We start from the raw sequence: 26363 nt of genomic DNA on the forward strand, positions 1-26363 counted from the left end.
AGGCTGGACTACAGAGCGAGTTCCAGGACAGCCAGAGCTGTTATACAGAGAAACTCTGTCTCGAAAAAAACAAGCAAAACAAAAACAAAAACAAAAACAAAAAAACCAAAACTTTAGCTGGGACTGGTGGTGCACACCTTTAATCCCAGCACTTAGCAGGCAGAGGCAGGTGGATCGCTGTAAATTCTAGGCCAGCCTGGTCTACAAAGTGAGTCCAGGACAGCCAAGGCTACACAGAGAAACCTTGTCTCGAAAAAACCAAAACAAAAACTTTAACTCAGTTAACACTTCTTCATTTCATCAAGAGGGCATAAGTATTTCTAGCTAACAGACTGTATTTGTAATCCCATCAACAAATCAACAATATATTATTAACTATTTTCCCATGACACTGGGCATTATTTTTAAAACCTCCCCTATTTAAAAAAACTTTCATTTATATTTTTTTAAAGATGTATTTATTTATTATGGATACAGATCTTGTTATAGATGGTTGTGAGCCAATATGTGGTTGCTGGGAATTGAACTCATGGCCTTTGGAAGAGTGGTCAGTGCTCTTAACCTCTGAGCCATCTCTCCAGCCCCCAAGATAACATTTATGATGAGCTGGTGGCACATGTTTTTCGTCCCAGCACTTTGAGGCAGAGGCAGGTGGATCTTCTCTGTGAGTCTGAGCCAATCTGTCAACAAAGTCAGTTCTAGGACAGCCAATACTACATAGAGACTGTCTACAAAATAAATAATTAATTAATTAATTTAAAATAAAGTATTTCCCTACTGTATGGGGGAGGTGGTTCCTGTTCCCATACTTTGTATAAGAACTTTACTGGAATCCTGAGATTCATCTGACTTGTCTGAATTAGATTTGTGTATGCAAGACTAGATATTACCCATTTTCTTAAAAACATCTGTCTCATTTCTTGAATTGCTGATTTGTGGCTCTAATGTATTACTGACATTAGTAGTCACATGCATTAATCTTTTCCTTGGGCTTCTCTGACTTATATTTAAATGTAAGTGCAGTCATTAATGCTATTTATCAAATATTCCCACTTCTCAGGCACATAGGAAGACTGTCCAACCCCAGCCATTTGAAAATAGTATGCGTACGTCATGGGTTTTTATTTTTGACTGAATGTGAACAACAAATATATACCGTATTTTCCGGCATATAAGACAACCCCCAACTTTAACTTTAAGTTTTCAAGTTAAAATATAGATTTTGCAGTCCAAGTCTGCAGCACAGGTGTGCCCCGGAAGAGGGGTAGTCTTATACAGCAAGTATATTCCAATCTCTATTTTTTAACTGGAAAAGTTAAAGTTAAAGTTGGGGGTCATCTTATACGCCAGAAAATATGGTTCCTCACTCTTACTTTCTCTGTGTCACAGAGATTGGCAATCCTTTTAAAGAGTAAAAATGGTGATTCTGGGTCCAAAAGTTGCCATTGCTTGCCCCATAACACATGTGTAGCAGGAACTGATAACGTGAAGCCGCTAACGCTTCAGGGCTGAGACTCCAGCAGAAACCTATCTATTCTAATATAATCATAAGAGCCATATATTTTGGGAAGTACTATACAGACAGAGCTCTAGAAATCATATTTATTTTAGAGATGACTGTAACTACTATATTGTTTTGCTAATTTATGTTCACAGATTTCTTATATGTGGCCCTCAATAAATTATTTTAAACTATCTCTTTGAATAGTGTAAAGTACAATCTAATTTCCTTTTTTTAAAAAAAATTGGTGTCGGGCATGGTAGCACACGCCTTTAATCCCAGCACTCAGGAGGCAGAGGCAGGTGGATTGCTGTGAGTTCGAGGCCAGCCTGGTCTACAAAGTAAGTCCAGGACAGCCAAGGCTACACCAAGAAACCCTGTCTCAAAAAAACAAAAACAAACCAGAGTGTTCTTGGTACCAAAAAAAAACAAAAAACAAAAAATAGGTGGTATTATTTTCTCATTTTTATGCCCATTGCATTAGCAAAAAATATTAAATATCTACATCAAACATTTTACAAGACTAATTCTAATCAATGATTGTGTGGAACTGGATTGCTGTGTGTCCTGAGACAAATTATCTTAGCTTAGCTCTCTCAATGGCTCCTTACAGCACTAACACCTTTCAACATAGGTAAATCTTTCTGGAATGTACTAGCAGAATCCTGGTTTCTTTCCATCAGTGACATTAAACAGTATCTGAGGCCTAAGGGGAAGATGGCCCTGCTGAACCCACAGTGTACTGAAACAGTGTCTTCATTTATGATTCTCTTTGCTCTATTCCTGTAACAACTCATGAGGTCTGTTACAACTTTAGAACACCTGGGTACTTGGGGTAACCTAAATCTGTATTTCCCAGCTACAGTCACTCGTGCTTGGATCTAAAATAAATTATTTCTTACTCCTTTTTGAGTGAGAACTACGTTTTTGGCTTTTCACTTAGAGTGATTATCATTTTATCTTTTAACTCAAGATTCTGAAAAGCATCCTTATAATACATTTCCCTGTTGGACTGAAATTAATCTTGGACATTTCCTTTCCTCCCTCTGGACCAGCAGCACTTACCAGCATCCTAAACTCAAGTCCTCAAAACATTTCCAATCAGTCCCAAAACACTGGGTCAGACACAAAATGATGCTGAGAAAGTGCCCTTTAAACATTTTAAGTTAAAAAAAAAAAAAGGATAAACATTTTAAGTTGTCTTTCCTTTTCAAATGTAAGAGTTACATACACACAACAAAAATAACCTGAGTGGTGCAGAAACAGGGTGAAAGGTCCTAAGAAGCATTAAGTAATTTCTTAGGAGAAAGTAAAACTCAAATCTTTGAAAATAAACAAAGCCGTCACTAACTCAATATGCCACAGCATTCAATCAGCAAGGCTTAAGAAGGAACTAGCAGCTAATCCTTCCAGCTAGTGAGAAGGCATCTGATTCTGGCACCCTCCACAGTCTAGTTTTCCTTCCTGTCCTGCAGGGCAAGGACTAATGGCACCCCATTTGTGTTGAGCAAATATCGCGGAGCTACATTCCTAGCCTTTCTTGTTTGCTAAATCTATCTACTAAAATGTCCTAGCAGCCAGTTGGTGCCTCCCAGCACTTGGGAGGCAGAGGCAGGTGGATCTCTGAGTTTAAGGCCAGACTAGTCTACAAAGTGAGCTCCAGGACAGCCAGTGCTACACAGAGAACCCTGTGTCAAAACGTTCTAGCTAGGAAACTCATTCAACCTTGACTCTTGATCCCAAAACGTCACGAATTATTTTCTCTAAATAAAGCTGTACTGGCTCCTTTCTCTGTGTGCCCCTTGTAACAACACTACATACCTACTGCCCCTATTGTTCTCTTCAATTTTTTATGATCAGGTTTATTAAGAAAACGAGACTATTTCAGCAATCATGCAAACTCTCCGCGGGCCTGTCCCAGCTTCCTTTTGTAACTTCGTATCTATCTACCATTCTCCTCCAACCGTCCTCTACATCTGCAAGCTGTGTACTTTAAAACTAGCTCCTGAAAGTCATCCGACTTAGAAGGTGTGCTCAGGCTTAGGCGAACCTTTTCAAGGCACAGGTCCAGCACCAGCGTCGTTTCCCGCAGACACTCAGCTGGCCGCACTAGCCCCAGGCTCCTCTTACTATGCAAACACAACATTAGGCATCACGTGAAGGAATTACGTTAGTTTGTTTTCTTCTACTGGAACAAACCTAGTGGCTTAAGGCAACACAAACTTACTATCTAGGCTTCTGGACCAGAAACCCAAAACCATTGTTCTTGCTTGCTAAAGGCAAGAACAGCTCCCCATCTTAGATCCTTAGTCATCTCTGCAAAGACTTTCCTTGAGAGGAAACAGCTACTGGTTCTGGGAGTCCAAGTGGCAGACCTGGCACTGTCTGTAGTTTTCTCAGTTATTAATACATATGGATTCATCAGACATCTTTGGGGAGAACTGAGAAACACTAAACACTTTGGTTCCTATTTCCCTGCAAAAAAAATGAAAGCTTATCAAGCAAACAACTCCATCAAAGCTGCAGGAAGAGTGGGGACAGCAATCTGGCCCTAGGTCTTAACAACACTGATTATTCTGACAAGGTGAGGTCATGTGCTTGATTGAAGATGGTTTAAGAAAGGCTGGGCGGAAGGGAGTTATAGACAAAGAACACATGCAACTCTAAGGACTTTTGTTAAAAATAAGAGCAGAAGTCAGAACAGAAAAGAGACCTAAGGAAAAAAATAGTGTTTGGTTTGGTTTCAAAATTGGGAATTTTTTTTTCACTAATAGAGACAGTGTGGTAAAGCCAAGAATTAATGATGCACAAGTGAACAGAAATTCCAGTGAATGAGGGACACAAGTCAGTGTTGCCAGACACATGCAACATTTTCTGTTAAATGCTAATGGAAGAAATAAAAATCTGGATAAACAAACATAATCATAAAGATGTCCATTCTCCCCAAATTTATATACAAGTTTATTGCAAATTTCTATCAAAATCCCACAAGATTCTTTGTAGCTACAGACAAGGTTATTCTAAATTTATATGGTAAGGCACTTGTTATTTTCTAAAAGTCAATTTTCAGAACTATTACATAGCAAAAGTTATCAACATTGCACAGGACTGACTTGGTTTTAGACACATAGAAACCAGAGAAACAGAACAACAACAACAAAACAAAAAAACACCAGAAATTAAAGCCCATATATTTGCTTAACAATTTTTAACCAATTCAAGGAAAGGGTTTTTGTTAATAAATGGGCATCTATAGACAAAAACTAAGATTAAAAAAAAAAAAAAAAAAATCAACCCAACTTTCGAAACTCAAATTATACAAAAATTAACTCAAATTACTACAAAACAAATGTTAAAAGTATAGACTTTAAAAAAGCAGTGAGACCAGACACCTAAAAGCTGCTGATCCCTCAGGAGAAAGCATACCTGTCAACAGCTGCATCTGGACCTGTTTTCTAACTTCCAAAACTGAAGAGAAGGTTCTCTATGCTTAAACCATCTAGTCTGTTATTTTACAGCAGCAGCCTCAGTAAACGTACAAACAAGAGGTAGTTCACCAAAAATACAGGAGTGAAAATATACAAGAGAATGGATACTTAATATTAGCCACTCAAAAAGTGGCTAGCAGGTGGTGGCTTTATCAACACAAGCCGTTAGGATAGGCTAAAAGTGTCAAAGGTGTGGTTGCCCACACCAGTCCGGTAACTCCATCACTCAGGGCACTGAGGGAGGAGCATCACAAGTTCCTGGCCACCATGGACTAGCTGCATAGGCCGGTGTTGTCTAAGAGAAGGGGGTAGGGATCAGGCTGAGAAGGTGGCCCCGTAGATAAAGCCAGAAGGGCATGGTAACTTGCCTTTACTCCCCAACCCTTGGGAAGTAGGGGCAGGTTCTCCAGCAAGCTAGCTAGGCTAAGCTAGGTGAATGGGTGAGCTCTGGTTCAGCAAGGAACTACCTCAACATATAAAGTGAAAGCAATCAAGAAAGCTATTATCAATGACACACACACACACACCACACACACACACCACACACACACACCACACGGAAAAAGAAGAAAGTCATAATTTAAGAGAATTGCTGCCTCCACATCTATTTTTAGGCTTGACATAAAATATCTGAAACCAAGTCACGCCTTGTCATCTTCGGCCCCGTTAAAACCTCCCCTACTTGAGTGACTGCAATATAGCTTGTTCCTTATTCCCTAATCCCAAACCAAACAATCCCACAGCTGTTAACCATGATACAGCCTAATGGTCAGTTTTCAGTACCATGTAAGTAAGCTCCTCATCCATCCTCATGAATGGGGACCAGTAGATGGCTGCACAGATAGAGGTGCTTGCTGGGTAAGCCAGGGAGCCTGAGCTGAGCTGCTGGAACCTCCAGTACGGTGGGGACTCAGCTCTACTAAGCTGCTCACACACACATCATGTACACACATTCAATAATTTAAAAAGAAATTTTTTTTTTTTTTTTTTTTTGGTTTTTCGAGACAGGGTTTCTCTGTGTAACCTTGGCCATCCTGGACTCACTTTGTAGACCAGGCTGGCTTCGAACTCACAGCGATCCGCCTGCCTCTGCCTCCCGAGTGCTGGGATTAAAGGCGTGCGCCACCACGCCCGGCCTTAAAAAGAAATTTTAACTAGCAAATCCACAACTTTGCCCTTCCCCAGCAATGTACAAGGCTATCATATTCATGATCCTCGAAACGGTCTCCTCTACTTCCAATTCATTTTTAACCTCTCCTACTTATTACAATTTTCTTCTGTTTCATGCATTTATGTCTCACCTAATACATACATGACCCTAATTCCTCGCCCCTGCACCCCACCAGAGCGAAGGCTCTCCTACTGAGTGGCAATCTAATCACAAAAGTAACCTTAAAATCAGATTGGAAACTGGGCGGTGGTGGCACACACCTTTAATCCCAGCATTTGGGAGGCAGAGGCAGGCCGATTGATGTGAGTTTGAGGCCAGCCTGGTCTACAAAGCAAGTCCAGGACAGCCAGGGCTACACAGAGAAACCCTGTCCCAGAAAACAAACAAACAAACAATTCAGATTGAAGAAGGGAGAGCGATGAAGTGATACAGCAGCATCAGACCCAGTGAGCATGCGGGTTACATCATTCACACTCAGCTGCCGTAAAATAAAGAGCGCAGCCACTCTGGAAACAGCTTGCTTTCTTTTTCTTTCTTCCCCCTCCTCCCAAGACAGTTTCTCTGTGTAACCTTGGCTGTCCTGGACTTACTGCAGACCAGGCTGGCCTCTCACAGAGATGCACCTGCCTCTGCCTCTGCCTCCTAAGTGCTGGGATTAAAGGTGTGTGCCACTATGCCCAGCCAACAGCTTGATTTCTTAAAAACATTAATATGCAACTGCCATGTGACCCCACTAACTGCATTCGTGAGCATTTCCCCAGAGAATTAAAGGCTTATGTTTACATAAGTATCTGTGTACAATATTTAAAGCCACCTTCGTTATAATAACTAAATACTGGAAACAAGTCAGGTACATGTACAATGTATGTATAAAATGGAGGTTTCATACTAGGGACCAGCAATCAGTAACAAAAGGGATTGAACTACCACAAATGGCTGACAAATCTCCAAGGAATTATGCTGAGTGGGAAAAAAAAAAATCAAATCAATCCTGTATGGCTTATACTAAATGATTCCATTCATGTAATGCTCACCTGTGTATATATGATCACATGTGTGCATGCGTGGGTATGCATGCAGATGTATGTATGGGTTTGGAGAACAAAAGTTGGCATGGGGTGTCTGCCTCAATTGCTCTCCATCTTTTTTTTCTTTTTTAAAAATTTATTATTTTTATGTATGGCATCCTCAGAGGCCAAAAGAGGGCACTAAATGCCCTGGAACTGGAGTTACACGCAGTGTGAACCACCCAATGTAGACGGTGGGAGCTGAACGCTGGTCTTCTGGAAGAGCAGTGAACGCTCTTAACCACATTACTCTCTCTGAGCCTGGCGCTCACTACTGGTTACACTGGCTGGCTAGCAAGCTCTGGGAATCAACTTGTTCCTGCTTCCCCTGCTCCACTATTACACTTGCCTACTGCTCAGCCCAACTTTTAGCACCCACGGGTGCTAGGGAATCAATCTCAGTCAGGTCTTCATCCTTGCACACACAGCTTTTACCAACTAAGCAATGTCTCCAGCCCCAATAGATGTCTGTGAGAGACGCAGATATGCGTAGGAAAATGTTGTCCAGCTGAATTTGTGCAATATGAAGACACAGCCCTAAATTTTGTGCTGTCAGGAGCAATAGTTGCTAGCCACATAAAACTAACACACACTCAAGATTTCTGTTTTATGACTGACATCTGAATTTTTATTTTATCTACTTATACAAACAGCCTCATGCCACTGGTAGCTACTGCACCATAGGATTAACTATAGAGGGTTAGAAAAACACTGCCCGGATCATTAATTCTTAGGGCTTAAAAGGTTCTGTGGCTTAGCTGTGCAGTGGTGGTCCACGCCTTTAATCCCAGCACTCGGGAGGCAGAGGCAGGCAGATCGCTGTGAGTTCGAGGCCAGCCTGGTCTACAAAGTGAGTCTAGGACAGCAAAGGCTACACAGAGAAATCTTGTCTCGAAAGGCCAAAAAGTTCTGTGGCTTAAATTTTCATCTTCTGAAAATTCATATGTTATCCAATAAAAATGTTTAAGTTCATATCTAGTCAGCTATGCTAAGCTGGGTTCTAGGCTCTCCATTCTCCTCCCACGGGTACTTCTTTCCTTGGACTAGACTAACTCGGTTACACACAGGACTGGGAATGCAGCTCAGCTGGCAGAGTGCTTGCCTGATGCACTGAAGCCTGGGTTCAATCCCCAACACATCCTGGGTACTGAGCACCTGTAATCTCAGCACTTTAAGGCACAAGAATCAAAGGTTCAAGATCATCCATGATTATTTCACAAATTCAAAGCCAGCCCAAACTAAATGAGATTTTGCCTCCCATATACACAAAAATTTTAATAATTGGAACTTTTGAAATCAAGTTGCTTTTTAAATAAACAAGAGTTTGTATATCTATACTATGGTATTCAAATGTTCCAAATAAATCAGTGTTTACAATTATACATACATAAGTCATAATTATACCCACAAAACACAGAAGAGTGATATTTACAATCTCAGAGAAGGTACATGGACAAACAAAATCTCCAACTAGAAAACAACAGAAAATTAATATTAACAAGGCATCTATGTGCAGTGTACTCATCTTGAAATACATAGGGAAACAATTTACAGGCTAGAAGGGGCTCAGCCTTAAGAAAAGCATGGCTCTGACGGGCTGCAGATGTACAACTATGCCGTCAGCAGCAATCAAAGAAAGCCCATGGCCTAGTGGTGACTAGACATTTACTACTACTTGGCCAAAGCAAAAGGCACCATTCACTGCAAAACACAGATCTCAATTTCAAAGTTTGGAAACGTTAACACATTCAATTTTATAAGGAGCCCTTAAGATGTAGGTTTCCACACTATGATGGGCAGATCTGGGCCCACGGGTTCTGCTCGATCTATGGCACCAACCAAGGGCAATATGTGCAGTCATCATAAAACCCCTACCCAGACCTAGCCAAGGGATAGAATATTCTCCACAGTTAAGTGGAGACTGGGGACTGACTTTCACACGAACTCTGGTGCCCCTTATTTGGCCATGTCCCCTTGATGGGGAGGCCCGATGGCACTCGGAGGAAGGACAGCAGACTACCAAGAAGAAACCTGATACCCTAGCATCATATTCAGGGGCAGGAGGTCCCCATCAGTCACAGTCATAGGGAAGGGAAATGGGGTGAAAGTGGGAGGGAGGGAGGGATGGGAGGATGCACGGGATGGGATAGCAATTGAGATGTAATATGAATGATTTTATTTTTCAATTAAAAAAAACATTAAAAAAATGTAGGTTTCCTATTATCTTCATTTTTCAGGAAAGAAAATGAAGACACCCAAGGTAAAAGCGATGTGCCCAAGAACAGAGTTCCTAGTGATGGATGTGGCATTTGGAAGTCTTGAAGTCAACACTCTCTTACATACAAGAATGTAGTCTGACAACAAATCTTTATATCACTCGTGCACATGACAACTCAGGGAACTCTTCAAAGTGACCAAGCCTTAAGCACCCATAAATTAAGCAGCAGCAGCAGCAGCAGCAGCAGCAGCAGCACCTAGCCTCCTGATTCGGCCCTGGTAGCCATGGCTTCTTCTCCATTTCTGTAATTTTGTTACTGTAGCTGTGTTATCAGGGGCTGGAGGACTGCTCGGTTGGTCAGGGTTTGCTACATGAGCAAAGGGACCTAAATTTCAATCATCAGCATCCATGGCTTTTTTAAATCTCAACACCACCAAATTTAAAACTGCGACTAGGGCTGGGACATGCTCAGTTGTTAAATACAAGCCATCAGTCATAAAATCCAGGGTTCAGATCCTCAGGCCCAACCTAACAAAGTTAAGAACCATGAATGTACTTGTAAGCCTAAAACTGGGGAGACACAGATAGGAGAGTTCATTTCTGGGGGTGCTCTGGCCAGGCAGCCTAGCCTAATCACTGAGCTCCATGGCGTTGAGACCTTTTCTCCAAAAAAAAAAAAGGGGGGGGGGGGGGGTGGACAGTTCCTGAGGAACAACCTTGCAGTCCTCTGGTCTCCACATACAACACATGTATGTGTGCACACACACACACACACACACACACACACACACACAAATTGAGCATACTGGTTGCTTTTTAACAGACTTCTATAAACTTTATTGTAAAAAACAAACATCATGAGCCAGCACTCAGGAGGCAGAGACAGGCAGACTGTACCAACATGCACATTTGTCTACATAACATATCTATATTGTTGGTTAGATCCTACATATGGGAGAGATCATACTTTTTTTTTCTGACATTGTGTGAGCTCACTTAGTATCGTACGTTTTAAGTCTATGAATTGTCCTGCAAATATTGTGACCGCATTTTTCTTTAGCGCTGAATAGTCTTCCACATTTTTAAGAACAGACAGGGCTGGACAGTGGTGGCACAGGCCTTTAATCCCAGCACTTGGGAGGCAGAGGTAGGTGGATCTCCATGCGTTTGAGGCCAACCTGGTCTACAGAGGGAGTTCCAGGACAGCCAGAGCTGTTATACAGAGAAACCCTGTCTCAAAAAACAAAGAAAAACAAAAGGGGGAAGAAAAAAAAAAGAACAGAGACAGGATCTTACGGAACCCAAGCTAGCTTGGGACATAACTCAGGCTGGCCTCGAACTTCCAACACCCACTTGCCATATCCTCCTAAGTTCTGGGCTTACAGCACAGGAGCTGCTTTGCCATAGTGACTGTGTGACTGACTGGGCTCATGACTACAAACAGCACCACGACAGAGTATCTGTATATCGTTACCCGAGGAACAAAACGTGAAGTGTGGTTTCTACTAAATGTATGTGACTTTTACTCCACAGTAAGTAAAAATGAAATGCTATGGAGTCTTCTATTATGGCAAACACAGACCTGTTAAAATCCATAGGCTGTACAACCCCAAGAGTAAGCCTTAAATATAAAATATGTATTTTTCAGTGGCAGTGACACATAAATATAAGCAGAAATACTGTCAAATATACCTCTCTGTTGCTATATGCTAATAATGAGGAAAATTATAAAGTGGGGAAAAGGAATTATGGGAATTCACTGTACTTCCTGGCCAATTTTATAGAATATAACTTAAACTAAACCTAAAAAAAAAAAAACTTGTAGAAGATTAAAAACAACATAGATGAAGACATTTGCAACCACAACTGTCCAGAGTCTACCAAATAACAACTTTGTACCTATCATTTCTATCACACTAAAGTTTGATATAAATACAGGGGCAACCTGGGTTTATATATAGCTCTGCCATTTTCCAGCAAGTCTGATTTCCATATATATCAACGATCTCATTTGAAAAAGACACTGAAAGCAGTGAAGTTAAATAAACGTGTAAAATGTGAAGAACAATGCTTAGCCAGCATGCCTGTTGTTTACAGCCACTTTTTACACAGCAGCAACGGTCCAGAAACTGCTAGGGTAACTGTACAGCCTGAAATTTTAAAAATATTTTAACTATGTGGCATTAAACAAAAAGGTTTACCAATTCCGTGTCTAGGTAATTCATAACAAATGCCACTCAGCAGCTCACTGGACACTGTACTATGCAGCACAACTAAGTTATAATAAGACCTCTTAGAGTATGCGTGTGAAAGACAAGTGACAGCTGGAAATGACAGAACCACAGAGTGCTAAGTCAGCAGCAGGCCTGTCTGCCCAGCTCCTCCTTCCCCAGCCCCATCAGTCATCCTGACCAGCAACTGCTGTGCTGTGCTCTTACACAGACCCAGAATTAAATCTGAGCCGTCCAACACTACCACTCAGTGTAGAGTGGACAACGTGCAGTCTGTCTCTACTGAGATGGTCTGAGCAGTGTGGCCAAAATATACAAATAAATAAACCTGGCATCCATGTCTGCATCACACAGACTTCGGAGAGAACACAGCTGAAAGAAGGCAAAGAGAAAAGCAGCTCTGGCCGGACTATGGCTGCACCCTGACATGGCCTTTCCAGGTATCTGGGAAAGGAAATTAAATACTCCTTTTTACACAACTAACATTGAATTGTTGGCATCTGTAACCAGAAGTTTCTAACAAAGTTCGAGTAACTCCATAATCAGTATATAAACAGGGTTTTTCCCCTTTGAAAATTAAGATAATCACATTAGTTCTGTTATCTTTCATTAAATCCTTCATAAATTTGGAAGTGCTCATAATCAGAATATTCTTCACTTGTTTTTCCCTAGAGTAAGGCAACTGCATAAACGCTCCAGTCCACTCAGCTATCTCATTTGCATATCAACACTCAGTGATACTCAGGAGCCCACTGTGAGGTACATTCTGACCATCAAAGAAACACTCTAGTTGGCGTGTGTTAACTCTATAGAAAGCAGATTAATTCATTTGGAAAGTTCTCTGGTTTTCTTCACATTTACTCTTCGGTGGTACTAGAGATTCCTTTGGCAACTTCTCCACGTTCGGAAAAAAAACACCGTTTAAGTCTTTGCAAGTCACAGTATTATCTTCTTTGCAGTTATTTCCTTTCGCAGAAGGCTGAGGTTTCACTGCACCTTTTTTCAACTCAGTCACTACTAATATAATTCTCTTTTAACAAAACCCTAAAAGAAGGCACTGTCCTAAAACTGGATAAATAAGCCACTGGCTGTAAATTCTCATTCATATAATGTATAAACATGCCATCCTGAAGCATGACCATCAAAGATACTTGATTATTTACTCTTAAAATCTCCATCTACAACAGTAACACCACGGTGTGACCCTTTTAAAGAGAACGTAGGCATCTGAACAGCACAACCCCTTTGTGACTGGCACTGACATCATTCGAAGCTCTGTACAGAGCACTTTATATTTAGTGTGTTTTACATTTTTTATTACATTTATTATTTTGTGGAGGTGTGTGTGTGTGTGTGTGTGTGTGTGTGTGTGTGTGTGTGTTTGAGTGTGTGTGTGTGTGTGTGTGTGCGCCACAGCCCTCACGTGGGGCACAATTTCAGGACTTAGCTCTTTCCTTCTACCATATGGGTCCCTGGTGTCAAACTCAGGTCAGCAGACTTGAGTGAGTGTCTTTACTTGCTGAGCCACCTTGTATTTTTAAGATGCCTTACCTGTCCCACCACAGCACCCTCAACAAACGTTAACAGCCTACAATCCATAGTTTTGAATTTAACACACACACAAACACACAATCTCACTCCTCATCTACCCTGAAATATCTGAAAACCTACACTCTTCTGTTTCTTTTTATTTTTATTTTTTAAGTTTTATTTATTTATACAGTATTCTGCCCCAATGTGTGCCGGCACACCAGAAGAGGGCACCAGATCTCACTATAGATGGTTGGGGGCCACCATGTGGTTGCTGAGAATTGAACTCAGGACCTTTGGAAGAACAGACAGTGCTCTTAACCTCTGAGCCATCTCTCCAGCCCAATCATGTGTTACTTTGCAAACTTCACCATTTTGTGCTTACCAAAGGGTCAAAATCATATTCAGAAGTTCTACAAACACTGTCTAAGACAATAAAGTAAGAACAAAGGGGCTTATCATAAAAATCTTCTGCCACCCTTGAGACAACTCAGTACTGACTGTGTTACTTACTGTAGTCACTCAGTCAGTCTGTTATCTCTAAGACAACACGTGCGTACACATGTACACAAACACACACACTCGCCACTACTGCTCAAACTGTCAACTTAAGATATTATCTATTATTACATTAATAGCTAAAACCTACCAGACACAGAACTTTGCGTAAATTATCCCGTTTAGTTATTACAATAACCTCCTATTACAACTTGGTGTTAGCTTACACAGCTGAAACACAGAGTTCAAATTTTACCAGGCTCACACATCTAGTGAGTAAGGGACCTAGGATTTGAATACAAGTATCCTAACATCACTCACTGCTCATGCTTAATGTTTTTCTATCCACACACTCCAGGGTTCACTCTTAATACTTTTTTGTTTGTTTTTGTTTTTCAAGACAAGGTTTTCTCTGTGTATCCCTGGCTGTCCTGGACTCACTTTGTAGACCAGGCTGGCCTCCAACTCAGAGATCTGCCCGCCTCTGCCTCCAAGTGCTGGGACTGCAGGTGTACTGCTCAGCTTCTTTGGTCCAGGACCCCAGGAAGACACCATCCACATTCAGCCTGGGTCTTCCTACATCTATTACTGTGGTCAGGACAACCCTCCAAAGCCACTCGAAGCTAGACAGTCCCTCCATGAGACTCTCTTTTCAGGTGAGTCTGCCTTGTGTCAAGTTGGCCCTGGGCATGGGGGCCTACACCTGTGATCCAGGCACTGTAGGAGGTGGAGTCTAAAGAATCCAGAACTCAAGATCACTCACCCTAAACTACACAGTGAATCAGAGGCCATCTTGGACTATATGAGACCCTGTCTTAAAAACAAATGAAATTAAAATTGAAAAAGGAAAAAAAATGCCAGGTGTAGTAGCACATGCCTGTAATCCCAGCACTCTGGGAGGCAGACATCTGTTGAGTTCAAGGCCAGCCTGGTCTACAAAGTGAGTCCAGGACAGCCAAGGCTACACAGAGAAACCTTATCTTGGGGGGGGGGGGGGGACAGAAAAATGGCATTTTCGCCAGGCTTGGTGGTGCATGCCTTTAATACCAGCACTCAGGAGGCAGAGGCAGGTGGATTGCTGTGAGTTCAAGGCCAGCCCAGTCTACAAAGCGGGTCCAGGACAGCCAAGGCTATACAGAGAAACCCTGTCTCAAAAAACTGAAAAGAAATGAAAAAGAAAAATGGCATTTCTCCCATCAAATAAAGTAAGGCTTTGGGCTAGTATTTTTCAACTTTGGATTTATTAGTCTCCATAAGGTCTTATCTTCATTTTATAGAGACTCAGTAGTTATTATGCCTTTCAAATCTAAGTTACAATTACATAATTTAGAGCATGTTTGCTTCAATTAAAAAGGAAAAAGAAGCTGAAGTGGTGGCGCAGCCCTTTTATCCTCACACTGGGAAGCAGAAGCAGGCAGATCTCTACTGGGTCCAAGGCTAGCCTGGTCTACAAGTCCAAAACAGCCAGAACTACAAGAGAAACCCTGTCTCGAAAAAACAAAACAAAACAAAAAAGGAAAAGAGGCTGGAAAGACAGCTCAGTTGAGAGGACTTGCTGGTCTTCCAGAGGACCCACAGTCAGTCCCAAGCACCTACATGGGGCAGCTCACAACTGCCCAGTTCAAGGAGGCCCTGCCTCCCTCATCTGGCCTCCATAAGCATGTACACACACTCACACATTCACACAAATAAACAATGAAAATACATCTGTGTTTGTTTTTTGAAACAGGGTTTCTCTGCATAACCCACAGCTATCCTGGAACTCACTTTGTAGACCAAGCTGGCCTCAAACTTAAGAGATCTGTGTATCTCTACCTCCAGGGCTGGGATTAAAGGTGTGGGCCACCACACCCAATTGAAAAAAAAAAAAAAAACTAAAAAGAAAAGGCATCCTAAGGCATACTAACACATGCAAACGCAAGTCTGAGGGAGTTGCCAGTAGCCTAACAGAAGAAAACAAGTTTGAAAGAAATTTCCTGTCTGCAAACATTAATTTATACACATAAATAAATGTATCTTTAATAGGATGTAAAGTACAAATGGAAAAAAGACAAAGTCATCACTACTAAAGTCTGAAAAGAAAGACTATGAAGAAAGCCTGTGAGACAACAGGTATAGTAATGTTTTATTTCAACATTCAACCAAGACAAACCGTGAAAAGAAAATGGGTATAGATAAATGTAAAAGTGTCACTGTTTAAAGCAAGCGCGCGCGCGCGCGCGCGCACACACACACACACACACACACACACACACGGGGTGGGGGGAAAGTGCAGGCAGTATCAGGTTCTGAAAATGAGGGAAGGGAAGAAAGCAGTAAGTGAAAGCCCAGATAATGCAGGCAAGCCAATCCAACGCTGCCAGATTTGTGAACCAGGAGCTCCTCCCTCCTTTGACAGCTGGCAGAGGGGGTCTGTCATCTTCTCCTGAAGGGCTGAGCTCATCTGTGAGCACATGGCCTTTGTCCCTCCTCTAGTCTTCTGGCCGGTTATTCAGAGCAACGGGAACCTGACACTGCTAACAGGCAACGACTCCATTCAGCACTGACTTGGACTCCATCGGGTTTTTCAGACATTTAGTTTCCAACTAGATTATTACTTTCTGAAAACATACTACTCATTTCACTTTATTTTAACTCATACAATCTAAAATATTATTGTGTGCATACCAGTTAGATGTTCAAGGTGATTATCATGACCAAAAAAAAAAAAAAAAAAATCACAACTTCAGTCAGAGTATCAAAGTTCAAACAAATCTTGGGGACAGATCATCTAGTTTAGCCTTTAACTGAAAAGCAAAGAAACTAAGAGCAGCTAAGCATCTACTAACTCAGGGGTACAGATCCAGGACCAGCACCCTAACCTCCTGATGGCCAGTCTATCTATTCCCAGATAGCCTCTAATTCCTCTTCCGTGAAAAAATGAACTATTTCAACAGAGCAATGGTAACATCAACTTCCTTTCAGCACTCACTATATGATATGCCAAGGCTTTCGTGTTTGTCAGCCCAAACGCAGGCTGGCTGACTTACAAATAGTAGCTTTTCTAATGCTAACACTCAACCACTATAGAAAGTAGGTAATAGCAACCCAACTTTACAATAGAAGGAAACATAATTTGACCTAAATGACAGTAAACTGCAGAACCCACACTTAAAAGGTATCCTTTGGTGCTTCTTCACTTTAAGCACGCACGCACACGTACACACACGTACACACACACTGAATTCAGTACCATACCTGGGCCAACTCTGATAAACAAGTATCTACATGACTCACTAAGTGAATGGCATTTCATTTTAAAAGTAATGTTTTCTTACCAGAAATACCTCTAAAAACATTTCATTGTCCAGAACTGTTTTATATGTCTAAAAGGAGTTTTTTTTTTAAGTGACATTTCCTGATGTAGTGGTTTGTTGTTGTTGTTGTTGTTTAAAGATTTATTATATATACAGAGTTCTGCCTGCATCTAATACCTGCAGGCCAGAAGACGGCACTAGATCGCATTGTAGATGGTTGTGAGGCACCATAAGGTTGCTGGGAATTGAACTCATGACCTTTGGAAGAGCAGCCATCTCTCCAGCCCCCTAAAAGGAGTTTTAATGGTGGACAGTTTACATACAAATGGTGGTTTGGCAACAGCTGATTCCATCTACCCATCTCGAGGCCTTCCATCCATGTACTCTGGAGGGACAGTCTTGCTGCGCCTCTCAATAGCTCGGAGCTCACACCCCTCCTGTTTCAGTTGCTCAAGCATTTGTACTAAGTTGTGTTCTACCGCATTTGGCACCAGTTACACTCTATCTCCTACAAATTATTTACCAATTTACAAATACTTAGAAACTATTTTTGTGACATTAAATCTAAAGAAAAAGTGAAATGAAACATTTCTACAAAATGTAAATCCAATAAATTAAAATTTCACTAAACCAGGTCAATTTAATCCCAAGCACTTGGGAGGCGGAGGCAGGCGGTTTGATCAGAATTCGAGGCAACCTGGTCTACAAAGCCAGTTCCAGGACAACCCGGGTTACACGGAGAAACCCTGTCTAAAACCCAAAAAACAAAACACAAATTTTTAAATAACTCAAAAAGAAAGCATCACTTCTTCTGGTAGTGAGAGTGGAAAGACCTATACTGCCTGACAGTTGGACATCAATATTTTCTGATTAACAAAGCTGAGAGGTTTTTATTTCATATTTAATTACTGAGGATTCCAGGTTGGAACGGATGGCTGGGAATGAGGCTCTGGTGGTGGAGCGCCCTCACCTAGCATGCACAAGGCACTGAGGCACACCACTATGGCCCAGGTGAGGATCCGAACTTCAAGGTCATTCTCGATTACAAAGGGAGCCGGAAGCCCGGGCGTGGTGGTGTAAACCTTTAATCCCAGCACTCAGGAGGCAGAGGCAGGTGGATTGCTTGTGAGTTCAAGGCCGGCCTGGTCTACAAAGGGAGTCCTGGACAGCCAAGGCTACACACATAGAAACCCTGTGGGGGGAAGGGGGGGGAACAAAGGGAGTTGGGGGTGAGCCATAAGACATCCAGCCTGGAAGAGGAAGAAGGGGAAGAAGAGGAAGAAGATAAAATAGGAGCAACAGGAGAATGGTAATCCTAGTCAGTGTAAGTCAAAACCTGTATTCTCCTTTATCTCCGTTAATCTCTTTAATGAACCATTAATTGAGTATCATCATCAACATCCCAATTTCGCAAACTCTAGAGAAACAGTAAAGCCCTGCTCAACACTTAACACACTGTATGGAACACAACAGTAGGTCTACAGCAGGTGCAAAAAACTAACCACAGACACGGGCGTGGTGGCGCACGCCTTTAATCCCAGCACTCGGGAGGCAGAGGCAGGCGGATCCCTGTGAGTTCGAGGCCAGTCTGGTCTACAAAGCGAGTCCAGGATAGCCAAGGCTACACAGAGAAACCCTGTCTCAAAAAACTAAAAAAATAAAAGGAAACTAAGGACAGAAAACAGTGACTTCAGTCAGTCCCCGAAGTTCCAGAATTAGCCTTACTAGACCTTGTGCTTACTTGGTAAAAGGAATACTTACCTCCCCAATTTCAACTCTGAAAAATAGGAAGTTGATTTTCTAGTAATATACCATATATTAAATAACGGGCAAGGGACACCTAAACCTCAAGCTCTCTATTACACAGAGCGATCGCTAGATTTATTAGCTGGCCCAGAACCTGCTGCGTAGAGCAGTCTGCTCCAAACTCAGGAGACACTACTGACTCTGCCTTCCCAGAACTGGGACTGCCACACCCTGCAACATTATGTTTAGGGTAACAAACAACATACACGTTTACAAAGCAAAATGTTTTTTGTGTTGTTTATAGTTTGGTCTGGTTTTTTACTGGGATTAAAGGCATATGCCTCCAAGTTCAATGAGATAGGGTCTTATTTAGGCCAAACTGACCTTCAACTCGTCAAGCTGTTAAGGAGAGCTTTGAATTCCTAATCCCCCTCCCTCCACCTCCAAACTGCCTGCCACTGACTGTCACAGTACATTAAAATACATAATACTTTTAAGTGCTTGAAATATACCCACAGGTACAGATGCATAGAAAGATTCCTTAGCCCCAATTACAACTTCAGAAAAATCTGAAATTTTCCTGGACATCTTTAGGGCCTAAGTGTAAACTAAAAGAAATATCTCTAGTCCTGAGTTCAGTTCCCAGCAAGCACATGGTGGCTAACAACCGTCTATAGAGCCGGGCGTGGTGGCGCACGCCTTTAATCCCAGCACTTGGGAGGCAGAGGCAGGCGGATCACTGTGAGTTCGAAGCCAGCCTGGTCTACAAAGTGAGTCCAGGACAGCCAAGGGTACACAGAGAAACCCTGTCTCGAAAAAAAAAAAAAAAAAAAAAAAAAAAAACAACCGTCTATAATGAGAGCTAGCACCCTCTTATGGCGTGGAGGTGTACATGCAGGCACAACGTTGTATACATAATAAATAAATCTTAAATATCTCTAATACCAATTCTAAGACGGTTACCACTTCATTTTTTTTTTTTAAGTTTACTCTTAACCGGGCATGTGCACACTTTTAATCCTAGCACACGATAGGCAGAGGCAGAGGCAGATGGATCTCTGAGTTCGAGGCCAGACTGGTCTACAAAGAGAGTCCAGGACAACCAGGGTTCTGTGTAAGAGAAACCATGTCTCAGAACCGCCCCAGCCCCCAAGAATTATTCTTACTAGAGTTCTGTAAGAAACCCAAAATAGCCTTTTTTTTTTTTTTTTTTTTTTCTTTTCTTTTTCTTTTTTGGTTTTTCCAGACAGGGTCTCTGTGTTAGCCTGTGTTAGTCCTGGATTTCCTTTGTAGACCAGGCTGGCCTCGAACTCACAGCGATCTGCCTGCCTCTGCCTCCTGAGTGCTGGGATTACAGGCGTGTGCCACCACGCCCAGCCCAAAATAGCCTTTCCTAATGAGACTTGTCCTGGCATATATTTCTAAAAAACCGTCTAGTTTTGTTTATGTATATGTGACCAAGTTATGAATGAGATGATGACAGAGTATTAACATATGAAAAAGTGGTCCTTTAAAAAACGCAAGATACAAACTCCAGAAAAAAATAAAATCAAGAGCCGGGCGTGGTGGCGCACGCCTATAATCCCAGCACTCTGGAAGCAGAGGCAGGCGGATCGCTGTGAGTTCGAGGCCAGCCTGGTCTACAAAGTGAGTCCAGGATGGCGAAGGCTACACAGAGAAACCCTGTCTCGAAAAACCAGAAGGAAAAAAAAAAAAAAAAAAAGAAAGAAAGAAAATCAATCAAACGTAAAGTAACCACGTTTGGTCACCCTGTAGTGAACACTACAGATTTGCACAGCACACTCAAATCTCAAAACACGACCTGAGTTCTGCAGGAAGCTGCGCTGCTCTTTCCTCCCCTCGCTGCATCTCGCCGTGCACCGTTAAAAACCTGAACGCATGAAGAAGCGCTTCCAGGCCTGAACAAAACACAAACTCAGCCACAAACCGGATGGTAAACAACTACAGAATGTGACTGATCTGGAACAGAAAACTGTTCACTTTCATGACAAGATACAAAAGAAATGGTGGGAAACGTGTTGCCCTGGCTACCCTCCCCAACGCACACCCCGGTTCCTAAAACAGCGGTAACTTTGTGGCAAGCTAGTGTGTGCGTGGGTTTATTCCCGCAAGTTCTGACACCCACCCACCCCGCCACTTTCTCCCCCTGAATGGCTTAAAGACAAATACTCAAACACCGAAATTCGACGTCCTGAGCGGCGAGTTGGTTGCTATGGCAGGTCCTGGAAGGACATCCCTCTGCCCAAGAACCTACTATTCCTTCTCCCTCCCACCCCCGCCACTAGTGGACTACTGGAAAAGGTGGCAGTGTCCATTCACCACGACGAAAGGAGGAAAAAAATAAAATAAACAAGAACAGATACGCTTCCTCCCCTCCCTGGAGAGGCTTGGAGCGAGACCAAGGGGCTAACAGCTGAGGTTCCAAAGTGTCAGCAGGGCCCCGTCGCTTCTGCAACCCGCCAAGCAGCGGAGCGACAAAACGGGACCAACCACATCCCCACCTCTGCCCTCCAGGCACCGCCAGGGACGGCGTCCCTGAGCCCGCCCCGGCCGGGCCCGCCCCGCTATCTCCTCCCCCGTTATCCGCTCGCCGCTGCGCCCGGGCCTGGACCCGCTCCTTCAGCCTCCCCGGGGGTTCCGCACCGCCTTCCCTCCGCGAGGACGCCTCTCCTCGGCTGCCGCCCCTCGGTGAGGCTGAGGGAGCGGGACCCCGGGGCCGCAGGGCCCGGAGAGGGGTTCGGCGCGGTGCCTCACCTCGGGGTGGAGAAGGGGCACGCAGCCCGTTTCGGTATCGTACTCATCCGGGCCGTCCGCCATCTTGGTGTTAAATCCCTCCTCCCGCTGCATGCTGGGAGAAAGCGTTTCAGCCTCGCGGGGCTCGGCGAGCGCGAGCCGGGACGAGGGCGACGCGGCCGCCGCCGCCTCCTCTTTCTCTCCCTCCTCCTCCTCCTCCTCCTCCCCCCACCGAGCCCCCGGGACGCCCCTCTCAGCCCCTCCCGCCGCCGAGGGCGCGGGTCCCGGTGCGCGTGCGCGGTCCCGGCCCGCTTGCTGCACTGCGCTGGGGCAGCAGCGGACCGCGCTGGGCGTGGGCGTCGCGGACCCGGGAGCGGGTCCTGCGAGCGAGCTGCTAGGCACCGGCCACCCGAGAAAGGAGGAGGATCTGGAGCTAGGAGCGAGTCCCCGGGCTGCGCGGTGCACGACCCGGACCCCCGAGATACAAAGATGCCTCCTGCCCCCTCGTCTCCGGGACGCCCGGAGAAACAAGGACAAAACCTGGCTTCCTCGGAAAGCTTTTGTTGCGTGATCCCGCCCTTGCCGTATTGGCGATTGAGCTAGTACATTTTTTTAAATAATTGTCTTACAAGGTCAGAGCCCACACACACACACACACACACGTTCTCGTCTGCTACATTTTAATATGACCCAGGAATTTCAGAACTGAAAGCTTTTAAACCGAAAGCACTAGAGTGACCTAGATTAAAAATGACTAAAGCCATCTTTAAGAGGATATTAGGGCCGGGACCGGACTGATGGACCAGTTGTAGAAAAGATTTGTTTCTGGTTTGGGCTACTAGAGATTGGAAATCTCTACAGCGCTGGGGCACACTTAGCTGAGAGCAATCATGAAACGCGACTAATTAGGGATCCTGGCACTAACCAGTCTCCTATTAAAGCCAGATCAGCTAAAGATCACCAGGAAAAAAACATGATATCGGACAACACCAGATTGAACTGTAGGTAAATCGGAAGGCACGCCAGAGGAAAAAAATAATGGGGGGAGAAGGTAGGAAACCCCTTTGTAAGGTTTCGGTTCCCGCCAAAAGAATGAGGAGGGTCTAGGGAGAGCCTGGATCGGTTCTGGATTGGACATCGGTTCTGAAGAGGTGAGGAAAAACGGGGAGTAACAAGTCATTGGATGCGGTCATGAGGCTAGGACAATTCAATAACTGGGCTCTCCCAGTAACATGTAAATGACAGTGACCTAGTCGTTGGTAAAGAGCAGTAATCGCTCAGAAAAGCATAACTATGCTATTTTTTAGCTGTTTCTGGTGGGGAAAAAAGACGATCTGTATTCGTTTTTGGAGCGGCAGTCTCAGTGTGTATCCTCTCAGCACGGCTTTTCCTTCCGGAACGGTCTGATTTTCATTTTTTTAGTCCTGGCAGAAACCAGGAATCATGCAAACCTAAACGGAATTTAGAGTTCTCCGTTTACAGCGCCAAAATTGTCTTCAATCACATGTCAACATGGACAAACTCTCTTTTATTGGAATTTTCCGGGCTGCAATCTCTTTGCTTTTTGCAGTTATTTAAATCTAGAGAAAAGAGTAAAGAAAGGAAGTCGGGTGAAAGAAACAGTTAAGAGGTTGTGGCATTAAAACAAACAAAACCTCACATTGAATGAGGTGAATGAGGAAACTAGGCATGGAGAACAAAAACATTTTTTTTTTCCCCGAGAGTGGCCATAGATTGAAAGTGTTACTGCAGGTCTGTGGGAGAATTTTCACAAAAGAGTTGTTGAGCCTGGGAACCTTGGGCTCACAGAGAGGGCTTTGGTAGAAGGGTCAAAGTCAAACTGAGTCATCAAAATCTACCATGTAGCCCACATGGTAGTTGGGTAATTTTCAACATGTAGTTTAACTAAATACCAAGACTAAGTAAATCAAGAGATTTCCATTGTTAAGACTGTAGATTTGGGGGCTCCTCCTCCTTTCTGTCCACCAGGAGTTGACCGACCTCCACATTGCTCCCACAACCCTGACTCCGCTTGACTCAGCCCCAGAATCAATGAAGACAAAGAATACTGACATAAACCCCCAAAATAATAAATACTTCCTCCTCTGGGGAAATAAAAAGTCCAACTCTCTACCTGGAAATCAGGGGGCACCCGAGCCTTCTTGCTCCGCCACTGCCTGACACGGACGTGCTTTACCTGTTCTCATTGTCTGACTGGCTATTTGCAGACATTTCTATTTGTAACTTCTGAGAAATCTCCTTCTAGAGGAAAATACCAACACTAAAAAAAAAATCTGTGTCTTCCCTCCTCGCCAAAGTAAGGCTGAAATAAATCATTCCTAAAGGGCCAACTGGCCATCCAGCAGGTACTCTCACTCCACACAGTGGCACACTCCAGCCTGGACTTGGCTGCATGACGGTCTCACACAGCAGCAGAAACAAAAAGGAAAGAGCGCAGCTGGTCTTGGGGAAGCATGTCAAATTGGACTAGGTTTAGTAAGGGCCAAAATGAAGCAAACTGTCGCCTCTAATCAGACTCCACCTTGTTAACTGCAGGGTTCTTATCTATGCATCCTAGATCTGAGATAACATTTTTAAGGAACAGTAAATACAACAGTAAGGGTACTGATGGCGTAGATGACGGAAGAATGGCATTCCCAGATAAAGAAAGAAGGACAAAGTTCAAGTGCTTGTTAGGGAAAGAACAGCACGCCTCTTTATCCCAGCACTCGGGAGGCAGAGGCAAGCGGATTGCTGTGAGTTCGAGGCCAGCCTGGTCTACAAGATGAGTCCAGGAGAGCCAGGGATACACAGAGAAACCCTGTCTTAAACAAACAAACAAACAAACAAACAAACAAACAGAACAGTGAAGTGGGACTAGGGACAGGGAGGTTGGAACAATCAGGCTCCAGTGGTGTGGATATGGTTTCTAGGCAACCTGAGAGACAACTCACGCTGAAGACAACTTTAGCCGCCATCTGATGCTAGTCCAGTTTTACAAATGGCCAAAGGATGGGGAGTTTAGAAACCCTAACCCTAAGTCACAGAACCAGGCTGTAACGGAATCACCTCAGGAAGCCGCCTGAGCATCGCGGTCTACGACTTCACCGCCATCCCTTATTTCTTCTGTTGTAATTATCTGCAATGAACTATTTGGTTTATTAAGTGATTTTTTTTTTAATTAGGTGTAGGTATGTATGTCTATACATGGGTATGTGCATGTGAGTGGCCCCATAAGGGCCAGAGGCACCGAAGCCCCTGGCACTAGAATTACAGAAGGCTGTCCTCTGGAAGAGCAGAAGATGTTCTTAACCACTGAGCCCCTATTCAGTGTTTTGCTTTGTTTCCCCAATTATGTTAAGAGCATTTAACTGGAGAGCTGCGCTGTTAGCTGCACGGCAGGGCACTGTTAACTATAGGCCCAATGTTGTGCAGCACACCCCTAGATCTCATCCTGCAGGGAATACACTTTGTACCCACTGAACAGCAACCCCCCTTTAGCCTACCCCAGCACCTACTGACCACCACACTAGTCCTCTTCTATCAGTTTGACTGTCTTCATATCCCTTATATAAGTAGAAGCATGCAGTCTTTCTATGACTGACTTATTTCATGTAACAGAATGTAATCCCAAGGTTTATCTGTGTTGTTGCATATGATAGCAATTCCTTCTTTTTAAGAACTGAACAGTGGTGGCGCACGCACGCCTTTAATCCCAGCACTCGGGAGGCAGAGGCAGGCGGATTGCTGTGAATTCAAGGCCAGCCTGGTCTACAAAGTGAGTCCAGGACAGCCAAGGCTACACAGAGAAACCCTGTCTTGGGGGAAAAAAAATTCCCAGCAACCACACAGTGGCTCATAACCATCTAAAATGAGATCTGGTGCCCTCTGCTAGCTTGAAGTTGCACATGCAGGCAGAGCACTGTGTACATGATAAATAAATCTTTTTTTTTTAACAAAATAAAACTGAACAATATTCCACTGTATTTTTTTTTCTTTTTTGAGACAGGGTTTTTCTGTGTAGCCTTGGTTGGTCTGGACTCTCTTTGTAGACCAGGCTGGCCTCAAACTCACAGAGATACGTCTACTTCTCCCTCCCAAATGCTGGGATTAAAGGTGTGTTCACCACACCCGGCCCATTCTACTGTATTTCTACAGCACATTTCCATTATCCATTTGGCCCTCAGAGACTGTTCACTTGTTCTTCATATCCTCTCTATTGTAAACAATGTTGGTTGAAATGCAAAATGGTACAGAAATATTTTGTTTTCCATATACATGTGTGTAATTTTATATACACACACACACAAGATTTATTAAAATAGCATACAGACTGTGGTCCAGCTATCTACCAATGGAAGGTACAAGAATACAGCAGTTGTTCAGTCCACAAGACCAGATGTCTAAGCTGGTCTTCAGTATACACCAGAATTCCTAAGAAAAAGGTTCTAATGGCAGTGAAGGAGTGGGCTTGCCAGGGAGAGCAAGAGCCAGCAGGCAGAGAGAGCCAGGTTCCTTCTCCCATGTCCTTTAGGTTGCCCACAGAAGGTGTGTCCCAGGTTAAAGATGAATCTTTCCACACCTAAAGCTCCAGATTAAACCCCGTTGCTCTCCTTTAATCACAGCACTCAGGAGAGAGAGGCAGACAGATCTCTCTGAGTTCAAGGCCCCCCTGGTCTACAGAGCAAGTCTAGGACAGCTAAATCTACACAGAGAAACCCTGTCTCCAAAAATCAAAAAAACAAAAACAAAAAATTCCCCACCACTGTACGCAGCTGCTTGGATTTTTGGTAATTCCAGCTTTAACCGAGTATAGAAACAAGAAGAGCCCTAGTAGGGGTTTCCCGTTTCTCCAGAGCCTTG

At 43.5% G+C, this 26363-nt stretch overlaps 1 protein-coding gene across 1 annotated transcript in view; it reads right to left on the minus strand.

Annotated features, from left to right (window-relative positions):
• Zdhhc17 (zinc finger DHHC-type palmitoyltransferase 17) overlaps positions 1-21658 on the minus strand; it is a 66174-nt gene extending 44516 nt beyond the window's left edge. The window contains exon 1 of the mRNA XM_051139931.1: positions 21522-21658. Within this exon, the coding sequence (XP_050995888.1) occupies positions 21522-21614 (93 nt within the window). The 5' untranslated portion in view covers positions 21615-21658. The remainder of the gene's footprint in view (positions 1-21521) is intronic.
• Positions 21659-26363: the final 4705 nt, after the last annotated feature.

This window comes from Acomys russatus, chromosome 31 (assembly GCF_903995435.1).
Source record: "Acomys russatus chromosome 31, mAcoRus1.1, whole genome shotgun sequence".
Taxonomy (NCBI): domain Eukaryota; kingdom Metazoa; phylum Chordata; class Mammalia; order Rodentia; family Muridae; genus Acomys; species Acomys russatus.